The following is a 19,642-nucleotide window of genomic DNA, read 5'->3' as shown; positions in this document are numbered from 1 at the left end:
CACCATGGAAGGTACTTTATGAAATGAACTGACAAGAACTACAAAAAAGAAGCTGATTTAACTTTATTATCGTTTGAACATTTCCTATCGCACGTCCTTTGCGAAGAAAATGCTTAGATAACGGAACGAAAAGGAAATATTTTTCATATCTTTTTATATAAAAAAACAACTATAACGACTCCTTTCCCAAGTGGTTCCAGCTCTTTCTCACCTTTATTATATATATATATATATATATATATATATATATATATATATATATATATATATATATATATATATATATATATATATATATATATATATATATATCTATATATATGTATGTATGATTATTATCACTTTGTGTGATTCATTTATCACCGGTTTCGACTATGTAAGCCATTGACGAAGGACTGATATGAGAAGTCACAAATATGTATCCCCCTCAGGCCGGTATGTTCAAACTCATTTGGCTAAAAATCACAATAGACTCTAGGGGACATTGTGATAAACAGACCATACCCCACCTCAGATCCACACCTGACAGGTGTCATGGAGGCGGAGTTTGGAAACTCATTAACATTACTACCCCTCGTACTGTGTTTATATGATAATCCTATTTTCATACATCTCTACTGCCTACCTTAAAGTTTAAACAATTTAAAATTTCTTTTGATATTAAAGGATCAAGTTTATACATCCCTTGACTGATATTCATATTATGGTTGTAACTTTCTTTTATGAATAGATTCAATGATGTTCCTTTCCAGTGCATTATTAGAATATACAAAATCCTTTTGCCCCTTCCCAGTTGATAGCATGATTGTTCTCACTAGCATGTAAAATATACCACTGTTCCCTTGTGCATATCTCACACATTTTTATGTTGTTCAATTCTTTTCCAGTGCTTTCCCTGGTTTGGCCAATATAAAAGTTGTCACAAGACTTACACGGAATTTTATATACACACCCTTTAATATTGTCTGGGGAGTTCTTGATAAGTACATTTTTCATTGTTGTATTGTTCTTAAATGCGACATTAACACAAAATTCTTAAGAACATGAGGGATATCTTTCACTATTATTGTAAGGAAGCAAATTTTTTTGTGTTGTAAGGTTCTTTCTGGTTTTGATACATAGTCTTTTTTTGCCGCTTCAAATGCACTGTTTAATACACTATCAGGATATTTCAATTTTTGCCTGCATTCCTAATCTTTGTCTATTTCATCATCAATATATTCAGGGCTACATACCTGTAATGCTCTTAAAAACATAGATGAAAACACTGACTTTTTTAACCTTATTGCTTTGTCCAGAATAGAAATGCACATAGAAAGAAATATTAGTGGGTTTTCTATACACACTATATTTAAACCCACTACTATTTCTTCGTATGAGGACATCCAGAAACGGTAAGCACCCATCATTTTCCATTTCCATCGTGTATTTAATTGATGGTACTAATTGATTTAACTTAGCAAAAGTTTTTTACATCTTGGTTCCTGGCCATACACAAATATGTCGTCAACATACCTAAAACCATGTTACATTACGTGGGATTATGTTGTTTAATATCTTCTTTTCAAAAATTCCATATATATTACTTAACACTGGGGATAGGGTTTCCCATTGCCATACCAAAATTTTGTGAGTAAAATTTATTAAATTTACCATTAAGTGACTTCTCACACTCTGTATCAGTCCTTCGTCAATGGCTTGAAATAAAGTTCAGACCTACACCCTTTTCTTATTTTTCACCTGTGGTAATATATATATATGTATATATATATATATATTATATATTTATATATATATATATACATATGTATGATGTATGTATGTATATGTATGTATGTATGTATGTATGTATGTATATGTATGTATAACTGAATAACGAAAATATGGAACATGATGAATAAATAAATAAAGACAAAATTTACGAAGGAAAAGAAAAACAATGGAGTGCTGCAAGGCCTTTCGAATTCTAGTCCTTTACTTAGCTAAGTAAAGGGACTATAAGTCGAAAGGCCTTGCAGCACTCCATTGTTTCTCTTCCTTTGTGGATTTTGTCTTTATCTACTATATATTTATATATATACACTATATATATATATATATATATATATATATATATATATATATATATATATATATATATATATATATATATATATATGAATATATACACACATACACATTTTTACATATGTGTATATATATATATTTATATTTATATATATATATATATATATATATATATATATATATATATATATATATATATATATATATAGCAGAATGCCTTTGGTGATGGAGTTTCAAAGCTGTTTCTACTAATAATGACTAACGCTGATACAAAATACCCAAGTCGAAGCTAGTGGGCAGCAGACTGGGATCAAAACACTGAAGATGTTAACTCAAGCGCAGCTCTCTCTCTCTCTCTCTCTCTCTCTCTCTCTCTCTCTCTCTCTCTCTCTCTCTATATATATATATATATATATATATATATATATATATATATATATATATATATATATATATATATATATATATATATATATATATATATATATATATATATATATGCATATACATATATATGTATATATATATGTATAATTTAAAGAAAGAGAGGGAGAATCTGTGCTTGAGATAACAACTTGCGTGTTTTGATCCCAGTCTACTGCCCACTGGTCGACCTAGCTTTGATTGGGGTACAGTGTATCAGCATTAACCTCTATTAGTGGAAATAGCTTGGGACTGGAAACTTTATCACCAAAGGCATACTTAAAAGCGGGAGGCTTTATCTTATATATATATAAATATATATATATATATATATATATATATATATATATATATATATATGTATATATAATATATATATATGTATATATAATATATATATATACATATATATATATATGCATATATAAATATAAATATAAATATATATATATATATATATATATATATATATATATATATATATATATATATATGTATATATGTAAGAGAGGCTTGTTTTTACTAACAAATTAACACACATATGTATATATAATGTATATATATATATGTATTGACATACACACAAACACACACACATATATATATATATTATTTGTATATGTACATATATGTATATATATATATATATACATATATATAATATTCCTTTTTAACGAGGTGGCCTCAAAATTTTCATTGAAATTATCCTTGAAAATGCACACAGATATGTATATATATATATATATATATATATATATATATATATATATATATATATATATATATATATATATATATATATATATATATACATTATATATACATATATGTATTATATATATAAATTTATAAATATATATATATATATATATATATATATATATATATATATATATATATATATATATATATATATATATATATATATATATATATATATATATATATATATATATATATATATATATATATATATTTATATATATATATATATATATATATATATATATATATATATATATATATATATATATATATATATATATATATATATATATATATATATATGAGGCTACTCTTTACTCAAAAGCTTTCCTTTGTCAGGAAGTTCGGATAATCAACAAAAATCATTGTCATAAAGCATAAATACAAACCATACAATCCACGAGATAAGACTTCACTTGCAAAGAATAATTTATGCTTATATAAGCTGAAAATTAAATAACTAACACTTGCGCAATACATATTCAAGTGCCAATACACATGGAACTAGCAAAAACGACCAATGAAATAACGTCAAAGGCAATAAAAGCTTGATCAGGATAAATTCAGGTCCACATAAACGTACAAATTCGGAAATAAATACAAATACATCCCAAACTGTTATAGACACATTGCTTTAATGCCATTACGCACAGTTGCAAATGATATTGCACTATCCAATAATGCATAAAGTAAGTGGAAATTGAAATATATTATCGAACTACTTGAACGTATCAACAAACGTTCATGAATTTGTTCCTTGCTCTTAGATATGAGGAAGTATTAACAGCCTAATAGACATACGACTTCATTTCGATAGTGCATAACACGTGGTGGGAGTTATTATTAATAATAATAATAATAATAATAATAATAATAATAATAATAATAATAATAATTATAATAATAAATATAATAATAATAATAATAATAATAATAATAATAATAATAATAATAATAATAATAATAAGAGAGGAACTGAATGAGAAATACAAAGTACAGGAAAAGGGACTAAACAACACAACAGAAGATATAAAACAGATGCTTAAAGTCAAAGCACATAAGATCCAGCGGTACATGAACAGGAACAAAGCATACCAACAGAACAAACTCTTCGGAACCACCCATTAAACTATTAAAGACTATACAGACAACTAAGAGGGGGAAGACAACCTCCAGGAAATTCCTGAAGACGAACCAAGTAAGAGACTCGGGGAAACATAAGGAGCAATCCGGTATCACACAACAATCATGCAACATGGCTCCAGGAAGTCAAGGCAGAAGAAATGGGGAGAATAAAACAAACATTCACCGAGATCACGACAGACACAGTAAGACACCAACTAAAGAAAATGACCAACTGGAAAGCCGCAGGTCCCGATGAAGTCCATGGATACTGGCTCAAAAACTTCAAGGCCCTACACCCACAAATACTCAAGCACTGTATCACAAACCACCATGCGCCCAAATGGATGACCACTTGGAGAGCATCCTTAGTACAGAAAGACAAGAACAAGGGATATATAGCAAGTAACTAAAGACCTATCACCTGACTACCAATAATGTGGAAGTTACTAACAGGTATCATCAGTGAAAGGCTACACAACTACCTAGAGGATACAGACACCATCCCCCACCAACAGAAAGGCTGCAGAAGGAAGTGTAGGGGCACAAAAGACCAGCTCCTGATAGACAAAATGGTAATGAAGAATAGTAAGAGAAGGAGAACCAACCTAAGCATGGCATGGACTGACTACAAGAAAGCCTTCGACATGATACCGCACACGTGGCTAATAGATTGTCTGAAAATATTTGGGGCAGAGGAAAACACCATCAGCTTCCTAAAAAATACAATGCGCAGCTGGAATACAGTACTTACAAGCTCTGGGATAAGACTAGCAGAAGTTAACATCAGGAGAGGGATCTTTCAAGGCGACTCACTGTCTCCACTACTCTTCGTAGTAGCCATGATTCCCAGAACAAAAGTACTGCAGAAGATGGATTCTAGGTACTAAATAAAGAAAGGGCGAAACAGAATTAACCATCTGATGTTCATGGACGACATCAAGCTGTATGGTAAGAGCATCAAGGAAATAGATACCCTAATCCAGACTGTAAGGGTTGTATCTGGGGACATCAAGATGGAGTCTGGAATAGAAAAATGCGCCTTGGTCCACATACAAAAAGGCAAAGTAACAAGGACTGAAGGGATAAAGCTATCAGACGGGAATAGTATCAAACACAGATAAGACAGGATACAAATACCTGGGAATGATAGGAGAGGATATAAAACACCAAGAGGTGAAGGACACGATCAGGAAAGAATATAGGCAGAGACTTAAGGCGATACTCAAGTTAAAACTCAACGCTGGAAACATGACGAAAGCCATAAAAAACATGGGCAGTATCAGTAATCAGATACAGTGTAGGAGTAGTGGAGTGGACAAAGGCTGAACTCCGCAGCATAGACCAGAAAACTAGGAAACATGACAGTACACAAGCACTACACCCAAGAGCAAATACAGACAGACTATACATACCACGAAAGGAAGGGGGGAGAGGGTTACTAAGCATAGAGGACTGCGTCAACATCGAGAGAAGAGCACTGGGACAGTATCTGAAAACCAGTGAAGACGAGCAGCTAACGAGTGCATGGGAATGGCACAACAAACCAATGCACGGACAGTACATGAGACAGACAAAAGAACTGGCCATCGATGAAACATGGCAATGGCTACAAAGGGGTAGAACTCAAGAAGGAAACGGAAGGAATGCTAACAGCAATGCTAACAGCGTCACAAGAACAGGCCCTAAGAACCAGATATGTTCAAAGAACAACAGATGGAAATAACATCTCACCCATATACAGGAAGTGCAATATGAAAGGCAAGACCATAAACGACATAGCAAGCGAATGTCTGGTTCTTGTACAGAACCAGTACAAAAGGGGCATGATTCAGTAGCAAAAGCCCTCCACTGGAGCCTGTGCAAGAAACACCAGCTAGCTTGCAGTAATAAGTGGTATGAACACCAACCCGAGGGAGTGATAGAAAACGTTCAGGCAAAGATCCTCTGGGACTATGGTATCAGAACAGATAGGGTGATACGTGCCAATAGACCAGACGTGACGTTGATTGACAAAATCAAGAATACTATCACTCATTGATGTGGCAATACCATGGGACACCAGAGTAGATGAGAAAGTAAGAGAAAAAATTGATAAGTATCAAGACCTGAAAATCGAAATAAGAAGGATATGGGATATGCCAGTGGATATTGTGCCCATAATCACAGGAACACTGGGCACTATCCCAAGATTCCTGAAAAGGAATCTGGAAAAACTAGATGCCGAAGTAGCTCCAGGATTCATGCAGAAGAGTGGGCTACTAGAAACAGCGCACATAGTGAGAAAAGTGATGGACTCCTAAGGAGGCAGAATGCAACCCGGAACCCCACGCTATAAAAACCACCCAGTCGAATAGGGATGACTGCGATAGACCCCTCCCCCAAAAAAAAGTATACCTTAATTTTAAGACCACTGAGCTGATTAATAGCCTCCTAATTAACTTATTTTACATGGCTAAGAACCAATTGGTTGACTTAGCAACGGGACCTACAGCTTATTGTGGAATAATTAATAATAATAATAATAATAATAATAATAATAATAATAATAATAATAATAATGTTCTGTCGAAAAGAATAGCTGTAGCTGCTAAACTGATTTTATAGTAATTCTTTTTAGTTGAAAATTTGGCTGAACCCGCGAATAAAAGAGCGGTTCTGAAAGCCTTGTGTATTCATTCCATACTGAAGACAGTAAGGAATATAGACCAAGATGGAATGTGAAACATGGTATCCGGTAGGCGTATTCAGGGGTTCGTTTTGAGAGGCAGAAGTTTGCTCTTGGGTATTTCGAGGGACGCCAATGGTTCCACTGTTTTTGCAATTATCGTCAGGACGAGCAGAGCCCTTCTGAAGAGGGGAAAAAATAAAACTCTCAATACCGCTTAGCCGAAACTCTGCGGGGTCATCTCTCCACGTTTAACCTTCCATCTTTGTCAATACTTCCTATACCCAGTAAGGAATAACTACACAAGACTGAAATCTCTCTGTTATTCCCTTTTTGAACCAAATTATTAACAATGGCCAGGCTTTCTTAAGAAACAATAACGAAAAATCACTGGATAAACTGAAATGACGTCCTCTAAAATTACTTTCTGCTACCTTTCTTTAAATCTCCAGCTGAAACCCGTTATGGACAGACTATAAACCCAAAAGGGCTCTAAAGGAAAATCAACCTGCAGAGAGACAAGTTATACGAAAAAGTGATCAATAAATAAATGTGAGGGAATATAAAATGAGACCGATGCACCTGACATTCAGGAGACATAAGCAGAGGGCAGGAATGAATTTGCTCTTTGCCTAAATATTTGGAGATCAGAAGACTCCACAACTGCACTAGGCAAGCCATTCCTCTTTAGTTGTAGCCAATTTAAAACTCCTAGCAAACTGAGTAGTATTAAGACTGATGCTAGAAAACAACACACCGTTTGCAGCAGCAGCCTGCCTAGTGTTGTGAGTAAAAACAACTAGGTCAGATAACGAAGGGTGCAAGGATGTTGCTGCTATGGTACATTTTATGTCACAAGCATAATGAACTCACTGCGTCAATGCCGTAGGTCAATATTATGAGTTGGTAAAATAAACTTGATTGATGACATAACTTTATACAAGAGTTTGAGATGAGAGAGTCAGCACCCGAGAACCACACTGGAGAACAGTACTCCAAACAAGGAAGAAGAGAAAGGTTAAAACACTTAGATATGATAGCTTCCTTTTCAAACATTCTAAAACATTTCCGCAAGATACCATGTTTTTGAGAAACTGAGGAAGCAGTATTACGTAAAACGATTCTCAAAAGCCAATTTCATATCAAAAGTTAACCTAAAATCACTGTAATTTAAAACTATACCCATTAAAAAGTAAATCATGATGTAAAAGCAAGTCTTCTGGATCGAATATTTATTATGCTTTGAGTTTCCGAAGGGTTAAGCTTCCAACTCCAAAGCCTACTTCACTCATGAATGCGTGCCAAATCTCTATTCAAGGATTCTGCAACCACAGACTTAAGGCGCGGAGAAGGAACAACAGCCACAAGAGTAGCATCATTGGCGTATATAATCAGTTTCCTCTCCAGACTTTGGCACTTGTCACTAGCATAAATTATAATAATTACAATAGTAATGAAGAAACAAAATGCACTTATAAATCAACTGAATACACAGCTCGTACAACATCACACAGAAACATACAATTCAATTACTTGTTTTGGTCTTATCGTGTGAAAGGTTACCAAAGGTCCCAAGTGCTTCATGAACTGAGCACCGGATGAGAACGATGCCAGCACACATGCCTCGGAATTTTACTTGATACCGAAGAATTCAATATAAGCCACGTGTGAGAACCATACTGTGCCCCCAACAAACTCGATCCACCTGCACCTTAAAGCGACAGACCGACCCGTGTCATTATCAATACCAAGGTACAACCCACAGGCGATATCCTTTTCCTCCTTTGCTGTGACATTCATTTCTTCCTTTCAGAAAAGAACAAGGATATGTACCCTAAGCAAATGTCACTTACATGCCCACATACAAAAATAAAATTCAATCGAAGTCTACCACCACTGAGTTCTTATTTAATGAACAAAAGCAGACACTGTACATACATGCAAAATGTTTCTGAGAAACCGTCACCTGAATGTCCGTATCATCAGGAAAGGAGAACCTTTAGGCTATATTCCTCTCTGATGGCACAACTCGTCAATTCCCAAGAAAGAAAAAAAAAAAAAGAAAACGGAAAGAGTTATTGACATTACCTGTTTTGTGAGAGGAGCAGAAGCAGCAGCAGTGGCAGACAGAGGAAGTGGCAGGAGCAGAGGGGAGGAAGGCCTCTCCATCTACCTCGAACGGCCATTATCCAAGTGATCACCTGAGAGGTAAAGATATCAATTAGAGGTTTCTGGTTCAAGTCGGCGTTTCTATTCTTATAAATTTACCAATTTAATAGAAGTTATGCGTAGATTATAAGCCAAGAACTTTTCATCAATGCCTAAATAATAAGCGATACATAATAATGCACAAGAAATAGGCATTGTTATTATCCTGATGAATGGAGATATAAATATTTAGCATTAAATTATAAAGGAACAAAAACACAATTGTTTAAGTGCTGTTAAATAGTAATAGAAGTACAGCAATAAAATCCGAATGGAATAAATTCACATTTCCCACTTGTGGGGACAGTAATTCAAACGAATAGAGGAGATTAAAAATGACCACTTCCCCTTCTTACCAATATTAATAGCTAACAGGAACGGGAAACCCAACTCCGCTCTCTGGGGAAAAACAGAAAAATAAGTCGACGGAAATCCACTTTCACCTTTGAATTTAAGGTCCTAAATGTCATTAGAGAGAGAGAGAGAGAGAGAGAGAGAGAGAGAGAGAGAGAGAGAGAGAGAGAGAGAGAGAGAGAGAGAGAGAAAAATAGGAATTGGGTCGCTCATATAAATGTCATTCTTTAAAGAGGCTTATGACACCTGTGGCTTTTAATGAAATTGGTCTTTTCTACCTTTTCTTAAAGTTGATAATTATAATGAAAAAAGAGTGCAATATTTTCACTGCATTTCCTATTACGAACGAATGAATGGTGTATTTATATATGTACTGTATATATACAGTATATATATATATGTATATATATTATATATATATATATATATATATATATATATATATGTACATATATATATATATATATATATATATATATGTATATATATATATGTATATATATTATATATATTATATATATACATATATATACATATATATATATATATACATATAATCATTGCCGATGAATAAAATGAGTTGAAATCACCTACAAAACATCAGTTTTCTCTGCTAAATATTTCCTTTTCTTCGAAGACTTCACATTTTTATAACAATAATGAAAGTGTTCAAGCAGGAAAACCATAAATATGACTACTGAAATGAAGCGTAACTCTGCAACCCTTCAAAAGCCGTCACAAAAATGACAAATGCAACCATGAAGGGAATTCTGACCGATGAAGTGCAATTTTCCATTTAAATGCAGATACATCGATTGAAGGGCGATTGTTCCAGTACTATGAATATTGATGTGAAGGCGGTAATCATATTGATTTCCCATATCAGTTCCATCGTTCAAACTCTTTCAGACATGTACGCGGTATCGGAATGTGAATTAAATGCAAATTCTAACTCAGCGCCTAATGACAGGAGTATTACAAGTAACGAGTTATTTGATACGGTCATGATGAGTACTTGTCTTTTTATAATTGGGATGGTTTCATCTAGCGCTTTGAGCTTAATTTACTTGTGGTCCAGCAGTCATGTAAAACTAGACACTGAATGAGGACGAAACCTGGTGTCTAAGCTCAAACTGCGCCCTTGCAAATGGTAAATTTCTCGAAAACATCCAGTTTCTGATTACTGTATTTCTCAAGTTATCAAGATGAAACTGTAGAGAATGCCCTAATCAGTAAAAGTTAGGGCATTCGTTAAATTCAGTGGGTAAACCGTGCCATGAATTGTGAATGTCCGAGATATCTGGCTGCTTCACTGAATTTTAAGTTTTCATTAGAACAGCAGAAAATATTCAAAAGTGAGTGGTCTCCCCCCAAAAATTTGAGGTTCAATGGCACAACGATTGCAAGTTATTTCAGTGATATGATAGAATTATTTTTTCTAACGACCAGAGTAACGCCTTAGTAGTTTACTCGCAAAATCAAGTTTTGCGTAATTGATAATCTACATTTAATTCATTTGTTTCTTTCCGAGGAAGCTGGCTTACACCAGCACAAGCTCTTGCGGAGAGGGAGCATTACACCACCATAGTACTTCCAACCCTTCTTGTCGTTTTGGGCAGGACAAGGGCTGGGAGGGGCGCTGCCGTGTCAAACGTTCTCAGTCAATTTGGCTAGTGTTTGAATGTACAGTATTACAGACCTAAAGCATACTAAAATAATCAGTGCTAGATTTTCTTATCATACAAAGACCCTTCGTAATATTTTACAGTGGGTAACGACTTAAACAATGCTTTTTTTTCTTAAACGTGGCACATATTTTGAGCTACGTCCAAGCTAAGCTGCTCTTGGGACATAAGGAAATGAGTATGGATTGATTGATTGATTTGTGGCTATAAGTATGGAAATAAAAAAAATCTCTGAACGAAAATATTAAATAACTGTGTCGAGTATTTTAAACGACAAATACATTTAGAAAATTAAGTGTGAATACCCTTAAGAATTTTTTTATTTCTTAAGGGTAGGCATATACCTAATAGCAGAATTTTCCAAGAACATTCGTGTGTATATACAGTATATGTACGTATATGTATATATATATGTGTGCGTTATGTGTGTGTGTGTGGTGTGTTTTTGTGTGATTATTCACTTCTTTGGGGGAAGAGAATAACAGAATGGAAAACATATAAATGATTTCGAGGTCAGTACAAAAGGAGGTAACGATTAACTTATGAAAGATAAAAAAAAGATGATTTAAGAACCCTCGGAAACAACAAAGGTCTGGAGGACGCGACGTGAGAAGAAAAAACTCCTTCGTTCTACTCGCAGTCGTATATTATACCTCTTGTCTTTCTATCTTCCTCAATAATTGCAAATCGAATGATGAAAATGTTTTGTTACAAGTTGTGATGATATTTTGCACTTGTTCTATTGATCCTGTTTTCTAAATAATCTCATAGTCCAAATACCTGAAGAGATTTGCGATGATAAGATTGGAGAGTAGGGCCAAACAAGGATCATCATTGCTCCTAAGGGTAAGAATTAACAAGGACTAAACACGGTCACTTCCAACCAAGTATATTTGGCAGAGTGGGAGGAAACGCCTAAAACGACAAGAGGGATTGGAAACAGTATAATGTCGATGGCGTTTACATATTGAACAGAATACGCTTACATGATAAATGTGATATTTATGAATATTTCCGCCCTAGGTGATGAATAATAATCCGTATACGCCTCAACCTCGCCTTTCCAGCCATGATATCTATTACTGTTTATTTCTCTTCTTTCACTCTCCACCTACCTGCGACACACAACAGCCGACTACTATCAAGCTACAGAAGCACACCGGTTTATTAAGGAAATAATTCAATAAATACTATTCCTTTCGGCTCCCTGATCAGCGATCGAATAAAGGTGCGAAACAGACTTACGTAGAGAGAATGAAAGAATTCAAATCGTGGATGTATCCCAAGAATGAAAATCATAATACTAAAACGTATTTCATGCCACAATTGTAATCAATGTCAGTTAATAGGTTTTCCATGGAAAACTAATTATTGTTGCAAAATTGCCAATATGTGATAGTAGCTTTTTGAAAACAGCTATTTTGCATACAAGTTTAATTGAATATATACCCAAATTTATACATAGGTTTATGCTAACGCGCGCACTCAAATTAAACAGGAAGATGCTTACGTTATCAGTTCTGCTTAATTGCGAAATTTTCACTGGAATTTCGAACTCTATTATTAAGCCTTTTTCATATTATTTAGATTCAAAGCAGTCCCTTTATCAGAACAGTATAGGGGAGATTAAGGGACCACAAAACCTCAATAAATTAAATTGCTCTGCTTCTGCCCTTACCAATATATTACGCAATGCATTCACATTAGGAATTAATCAACACAATACATTAATATTACATCCGTTTGTATTTATTCCCGAGTTCTTCTAATACGGCTACATTTTCAGGCTGTCAGAAAATGTACCACCCTATGTAAACGGATGTATTATTTAAGAACAAATCTACTTTATCATAGAATAATATCTACAGCTATTTTGCTACCGTTTCATTTCTACGTCTACATTCTAAGATAATAATACCTTTTATTCTCTGGTAATACAGTTTGAAGTATGATATTCTTTTTGTCATTCCAATTTTATTTTTACTCTAACGAATGTTTTAGTGACCTTCACAGCTTTCTCGTATCGTCCGCACCTGTTCTCAGGTTTCTTTGTGTGTGTGTGTGTGTGTGTGTGTGTGTGTGTATGTGTGTGTCACCCTGTACAATTGAGAGCAGACATATAAATTCATATGAACCGAATTCGTCCCTCCCCTTTAATATTTTTAATAAGGGTAAAATTCAGAATACTATAAAAACAAAACTTCTTTCAAATCCTCCCGAGATGAACCTCTGCACAAGGCCCCAGAAGAGAAGAAACAAGCACAAGACAGCATTTTGACTCTTTTTATTCGCAACAATGAAATAACGATTTTGTGAAGTCATAAAAACACAGACGCAGAAAATTGGCCTCGTAATAATGACTCTCCTGACTCTTTAAACGAGAAAAGACAGAAAACTTGAAAAGAGGTAAATTCAAAAGTAAAAAAAATGAACGACTAAAGAAAAGACAATACGAACTGGTGCATTTTTTTTTATTCTGTTGGGCTTTAGAAAACTGTTAAAAGAAACCTTAACAAATCTTACTATTCTCTATCATCTATGTATCTTTTTTATCTTTTATCTTCATTGCTATCCTTGACGAGAAACAGCAGAACGTAATATTAATATTTTTTTTAATTACATAGCATTATTTTACTTGGAATCAAAGGCGTACATCTCTTCCGCATGTTAGGAGTTTGTAGGAGAAAGTCAAAACTTCATTTCTGTTATTTTTACTCGCAATAACCCAGTTATTTTCACTCAAGGCATAAAATCCAAAATGAACGCTTTGCTAAGCATTAAAAAGCTTCCCTCACTTCAAAGAGAAGTTGCGGGTCACCTTTAACATCGTATTAGAGCCCCCCGAAGGACGAAGTCTTAATTTCAAATTAATTTCTTCAATAAAATAAATGATAGCAATCAAACCCATCCAGTTTGAATATAGACAAGTCTTTTAATCTCATGCCAATTTTAGTGAAAGAGTAACGTCTTTGTCACAAGCGATTAAGCAGAAGTGCCTCAAATCGAGTGTATACGAGTTTGGCCAGACAGAAGCAAAACCCCAGGTTTAATCTGCCATAATTTCAAGTACTATCTCACAATAACTGGCGTGTATGAACGGTGTTTGTCCTTTTTTTTTACCGACCATTAATATTCAGTGTATATATATGTATATATATGTATATATATACATATATATACATGTATATACTGTATATATATATATATATATATATATATATATATATATATATATATATATATATACAAATTTCCTTGGCTGCCTTTCTGTGTCGATGTGTGTGTCTGCCTTGGCTGCCTTTCTGCATGTGTGTTTTGTGTTCTGATGTTTGTGTCTGGAGGCTTCTGGGAATTCTGAAGGCTTCAGGATTCTGGAGTCTATAAAATTTAAGAAGACGTCATAATCCAATGGGCATTTCTGCAGGAGATGTTAGATATTCTTCCAAAAACAGATTCTGGATTGCTTCCCTGAAGGGAAGCGGATCCGACAAGGATCCATTTCAGAGCTGAAGACAGCTTCACAGGATCCTGGAGTCTAAGAATTTAAGACTGCTTCAAGGGATCCTGGAATTGTGAAGACGTCTTCAAGAATATTTTAATAACTGTCCCGAAATTTTCAACATTAACTGACCCAATGGCATATAATAAAGGATTTTTGGCTGAGCTTTGTTATTTTCGTTTCGAAATGGTCTCATCGGGTAACCCTAGAACAACAGAAGGCGCTACTGGTGATGGACTGGGACCGCCAATGGCAGCTTGGGAAAGAGACAGGCAAAGACAAGCAGAGAGGAACCGACGAACAGAGGGTGCAAAGAATGGCTGCTGGCAGAGCAAGGGAGGCACAGAGGAGGGCCACAGAAACTTATGAAAAGCCGGAACAAAGAATGGCTGTTGACTGAGCAAGGAAGGCACAAAGATGGGCCACAGAAACTAATGAACAACGAGACCAGAGATTGTCTGTGGCCAGACCGAGAGATGCACAAAGGCGAGCTGTTGGAACTGAGGCAGATCAGAACCAAAGGCCTGGTATTCACGATCAGGCTGACCAGTCAATTCACCCATGACCATTCGACGGATGAGCGTCCACACGTAAAGAGTAGAACTGTCAGTCGGACCCCAACTCAAGGTCACTGCCCTCAGTGCTCGCCTAGCCTTCGTCGTGGCAACACTATATGGCAGCAATGGAAACTGTTGACTGATAAGGAAGTGGAGACACAAAGACCAGCAGCTGCGGCAATTCACTTAAAAATAGGAAAGAAGCAAAAAAGCATAACAGAGTATGTCTAAATGTTGCCTATTAAAGAGAGATGTCTATTCTCTTACAATATTAATGAATATAAGTTTAAATTAGACCTGGGGGTTGGTCCAGTAATTTTTATGAAATAAACAGTGAACCCTTCTTGCACTAATAACACCTTTCAAAAAAAGGAAGGACACTGGCCAAAGCCTATACTAAATTGCCTGTGTCACATGAAAACATATTTTTAAAAATTTTTTATCATATGATTCGGACTCACAACGGTCTACAAATAGCGCAGAAGGGTCTAACAATGAGAAGAATTAGGTCTATACAAGGTTTTTGCATATTCTGGTCCGAGCGGCTGACATCCTTCCAAGACGAAATCCAGCGGCGAACTGTCACAAAATCGTTGCTTACCCGTCCATACGTGCGATCACCTGTTAGTCGGTCGGATAAACTTTAGGTAATTCCATCAGTTCATCCGTTCTGGCGAGTGGACTGACTCCGCCCACAAACTGTCGTCTACACGTAAGTTTAAACGTCAGTTTCGATGAAGTGGCAGATGGGCTGACAAATAAACCTGACCGTGAATACTCGGCCAAAGACTTAACGCTGCACGAGAAAATTATGCACAAAGACGTGCAAGTGAGAATCTTCAGCAGTGTGAAGTAAGGCTACAAGACATGCGACAGCATGATCAAGCAAGACGGCAAGCACGAGCACAAATGTCATGTATCTTGCAGATGTCGATGGAAGTACAAGTGTAATGCCTGCTACAAGACATAAATGAGTTTTTGGAAAGAATTTTCCACTCACAGATCTCAATCTCAACACATGGACTAGCAAATGCGAGCAATAGCGAGCATCTGCTTGTGTGTGTGTGTATGTATATATATATATATATATATATATATATATATATATATATATATATATATATATATATATATATATATATATATATGTATATATATATATATATATATATATATATATATATATATATATTATGTGTATATTAGGGTTATGAGAAAAGAATATTTTTCAAATTTTAATACTCCTGCTATTTTATGTGATGAGATTCCTATCACTTATTATAAAATCACCGTTATTTTGATATTGTGTGAAAAAAAGGTCCCCCACCGATGCACTGAAAGTTACCAGAGTTCTCACCAAAATAGGGAATTATTGTCGAAAAAAATTTTAGAGACATTTTATGCATTTTGTTATCTTAGACACCTTACAAACAAGTATTTTATATGCTATTCAAGCAGAATGAGTAATGCCTTGTTGATAATTCAGGTTTCATGAGCCCAATTGTATTTTAATTTGAGACTATTGATCACAATTTAACAAGTGATAAACCCTAGAATAGAATCCTTGGGTGATTTTCTCAGAGTAAAATTTGGATGATGCAATACTACCACAGTGTGTTTGGGTGTATTGCATCATCTATTGCATCATCATAGGCTGGCTCAGTAGCTTCAGTAATGTTCAGTTCCCTCTCGGACTTGACAGCCATTGGATGTGCTGCCTGGCTCTCACCAGGTAATTTCTATAGGAGTTTGCATTAATGCTACTGAAAAGAGTTTTGCATTTTAGTTTTATACTCATACTGAAGTGTTGATTTGCAGTTCTAACAATCATATGTTCTTGTATTTCAGAGAAACGGGAAACATGGCGTACTTTAAGTCTAGTGATACTGTGAAAAAGAATGCACAAAATGGACTTCAATCTACCATCATCCATTCATACAATGCGGCGTGATCTTCCTCGTGTTGAATGCTTGACAAGTTTCACCAGGCTACCTCAAAAACGGCATGTTTTGGGAAGATACCACATGTTACTGGAAGAAGACAAAATGAAAAGTACTAGGATAAAACGGACTTGTCAGGAATTATCAGAGTTGTGGGGAAAATTCAGCTTTCCTATTCTCAGTCAGCAAGCCATTAATGCACGACTGACAAAAATGATACTTTATATGAGAAGAATCAACATGAGACCAAAGGAAGGCTTTTTTGAATGGTATGAAGAGCATTTTTGACATCACCAAAGTTGATGGTGTTTGGCTGTGCCGTGAGGATAAAGAGCTTTATCACAAACAAATTGAGTCAGGTGGGAAGGTTGGATACACCACTCACAAGCCAGCACCTAAGTCCTCTATACATCCTTCAAAAGACAGAGACATCTTCCAATATCACATGAACAAAGTGCTACTATATCTGACATGGAAAGTGAATCTGTTAGTTCAGGTGAAAATGTTAGCAGTGTAACAGAGGACAGTTCTGATGAAGAGCCAGTGCCGAACAAGAGAAAAACCATCTGCTACACACCAGGCCACAAAATTAGTGAGTCGCCAGAGTCTGTCTACCAACAAGGCATCTAAAGTTTGTGCAAGTCTTGCAGAAGAAGGCGTGCCTCTTCCTACACCAACACAATCAGGAGTATGGTTAGGAGTTATCAGACTTGCAGAAAAAAAGAAGGGTAAGATTAATTCACTTCTAAAGGAAGAGAAGGATTATTGTCTCCATTTTGATGGGAAAAGATTAGTGAAACAGGAATACCAAGTGGTCTGCATCAAAAGTGCAACTAGAGATGTAAGACCAGGGGTTGTACGGTGCAAAAGTGGATCTTCAAAAGATATATATGATGCACTCGAAAGTTATTGATGAATATGATGCCTGGTCAAGCATTAAAATGATTGTGTGTGACACAACTGCCGTAAACACTGGACGTTCAAATGGTGTGGTTGCAAGAATTCAGAGAAACTATGAATGAAATGGGCTTAGACGTGCCTCAATACATTGGGTGTCAGCATCACATATTGGGCAGAATATTGAGGCATGTTCTTGACTTCTATGTTTCTGAAACAACTACAAAGCCGAGTCTGAACTACAAATTCGTCGATGAACTGTTAGAAAATTATAATAATCTACAAACTGAGTACAAGGCCGAGACTCAAATGGAAAAGACTGAGAACCCGGTTGGAGAGATGACTTCAAGTTCTTATATGAACTATGCAAAGCATTCCAGCATTACAAGAAGCATGATTCATTCCCAATTATCAAATGGAAGAAATTGCCTTCACTACACAGTGCCCCGATGGAACTCGAGGGCCATTTATACGCTCCTTGCATACTTTTTACTACCATCATGGCGTAATATTTTGAACGTCCAGTGAGTTTCATCGCCAACAGCTGGCAAGAAGCGTGGTTCACTGGTCAAAAATTCAAGGAAACCAGCTACAGGGACCTCCACTTTGGAATTACCGAGTTGAGATGTGCCAGTGCCCTGAAATGCTTGAAAACTCATTGAACAGGGGCACGGTCAGTGCTTGATATTCCACGATCAAACATGATAGCTGAGAGCTGTTAAAGTGATGGAAGAATTTAGTGAAATATGCAAAAAAGACAAGTATTTAAACGATCGGTTTGTTGTCAAACAATATCTAGTTTGAGATTTTTTTTTTGCACCAATATCAGATAGGCCTATTGAAATGTTTCATACAAAATGGCTTGTGTGGGGGACATATTTTCAAATTTGAATAAAATGAATTAGGTTTTGTGATTAGTACCAAAATGTTCAATAAATCTCATACCAGGCAAAATTTTTATTTTGAGTCATAACCTAGTGTATATACAGTATATATATATACTGTATATATGTGTATACATATATATATATATATATATATATATATATATATATATATATATATATATATATATATATATATATATATATATATATATATATATATAAACACAAAACACAAACACAAACACACATATATATACTGTACATATATATTTCTTGTGTAATATATATATATATATATATATATATATATATATATATATATATATATATATATATATATATATATATAATATATATATATATATATATATATATATATATATATATATATATATATATAATATATATATATACAGGCTGTGTAATGTTTCCTTGGGTGTTCAAGCACCAGAAACTAAGGTAATAAAAGAGCTTGAAGTGTTTGCACGAAGAGAACATTAAGAATAAATGTGAGGGAGAGTGAGGTTATTAGGGTAAATTGTAAACCTGAAAGATGGAGCAATTACTGTT

The 19,642-nt window shown here is 34.8% G+C and overlaps 1 protein-coding gene and 1 pseudogene across 1 annotated transcript in view; one reads left to right on the top strand and one right to left on the bottom strand.

The window, feature by feature from the left end:
• Window positions 1–19,642, bottom strand: part of LOC136838665 (glycine receptor subunit alpha-4-like) — an 825,852-nt gene that overhangs the window by 545,859 nt on the left and 260,351 nt on the right. The window contains exon 8 of the mRNA XM_067104011.1: window positions 9,134–9,246. Within this exon, the coding sequence (XP_066960112.1) occupies window positions 9,134–9,231 (98 nt within the window). The 5' untranslated portion in view covers window positions 9,232–9,246. The remainder of the gene's footprint in view (window positions 1–9,133; window positions 9,247–19,642) is intronic.
• On the top strand, window positions 17,210–18,310 carry LOC136838913 (uncharacterized; annotated as a pseudogene).

Source organism: Macrobrachium rosenbergii, chromosome 5, assembly GCF_040412425.1.
Source record: "Macrobrachium rosenbergii isolate ZJJX-2024 chromosome 5, ASM4041242v1, whole genome shotgun sequence".
NCBI classification, from domain to species: domain Eukaryota; kingdom Metazoa; phylum Arthropoda; class Malacostraca; order Decapoda; family Palaemonidae; genus Macrobrachium; species Macrobrachium rosenbergii.
Note: the sequence above shows the minus strand (reverse complement) of the source record. Positions and strands in the feature narration are given on the sequence as shown.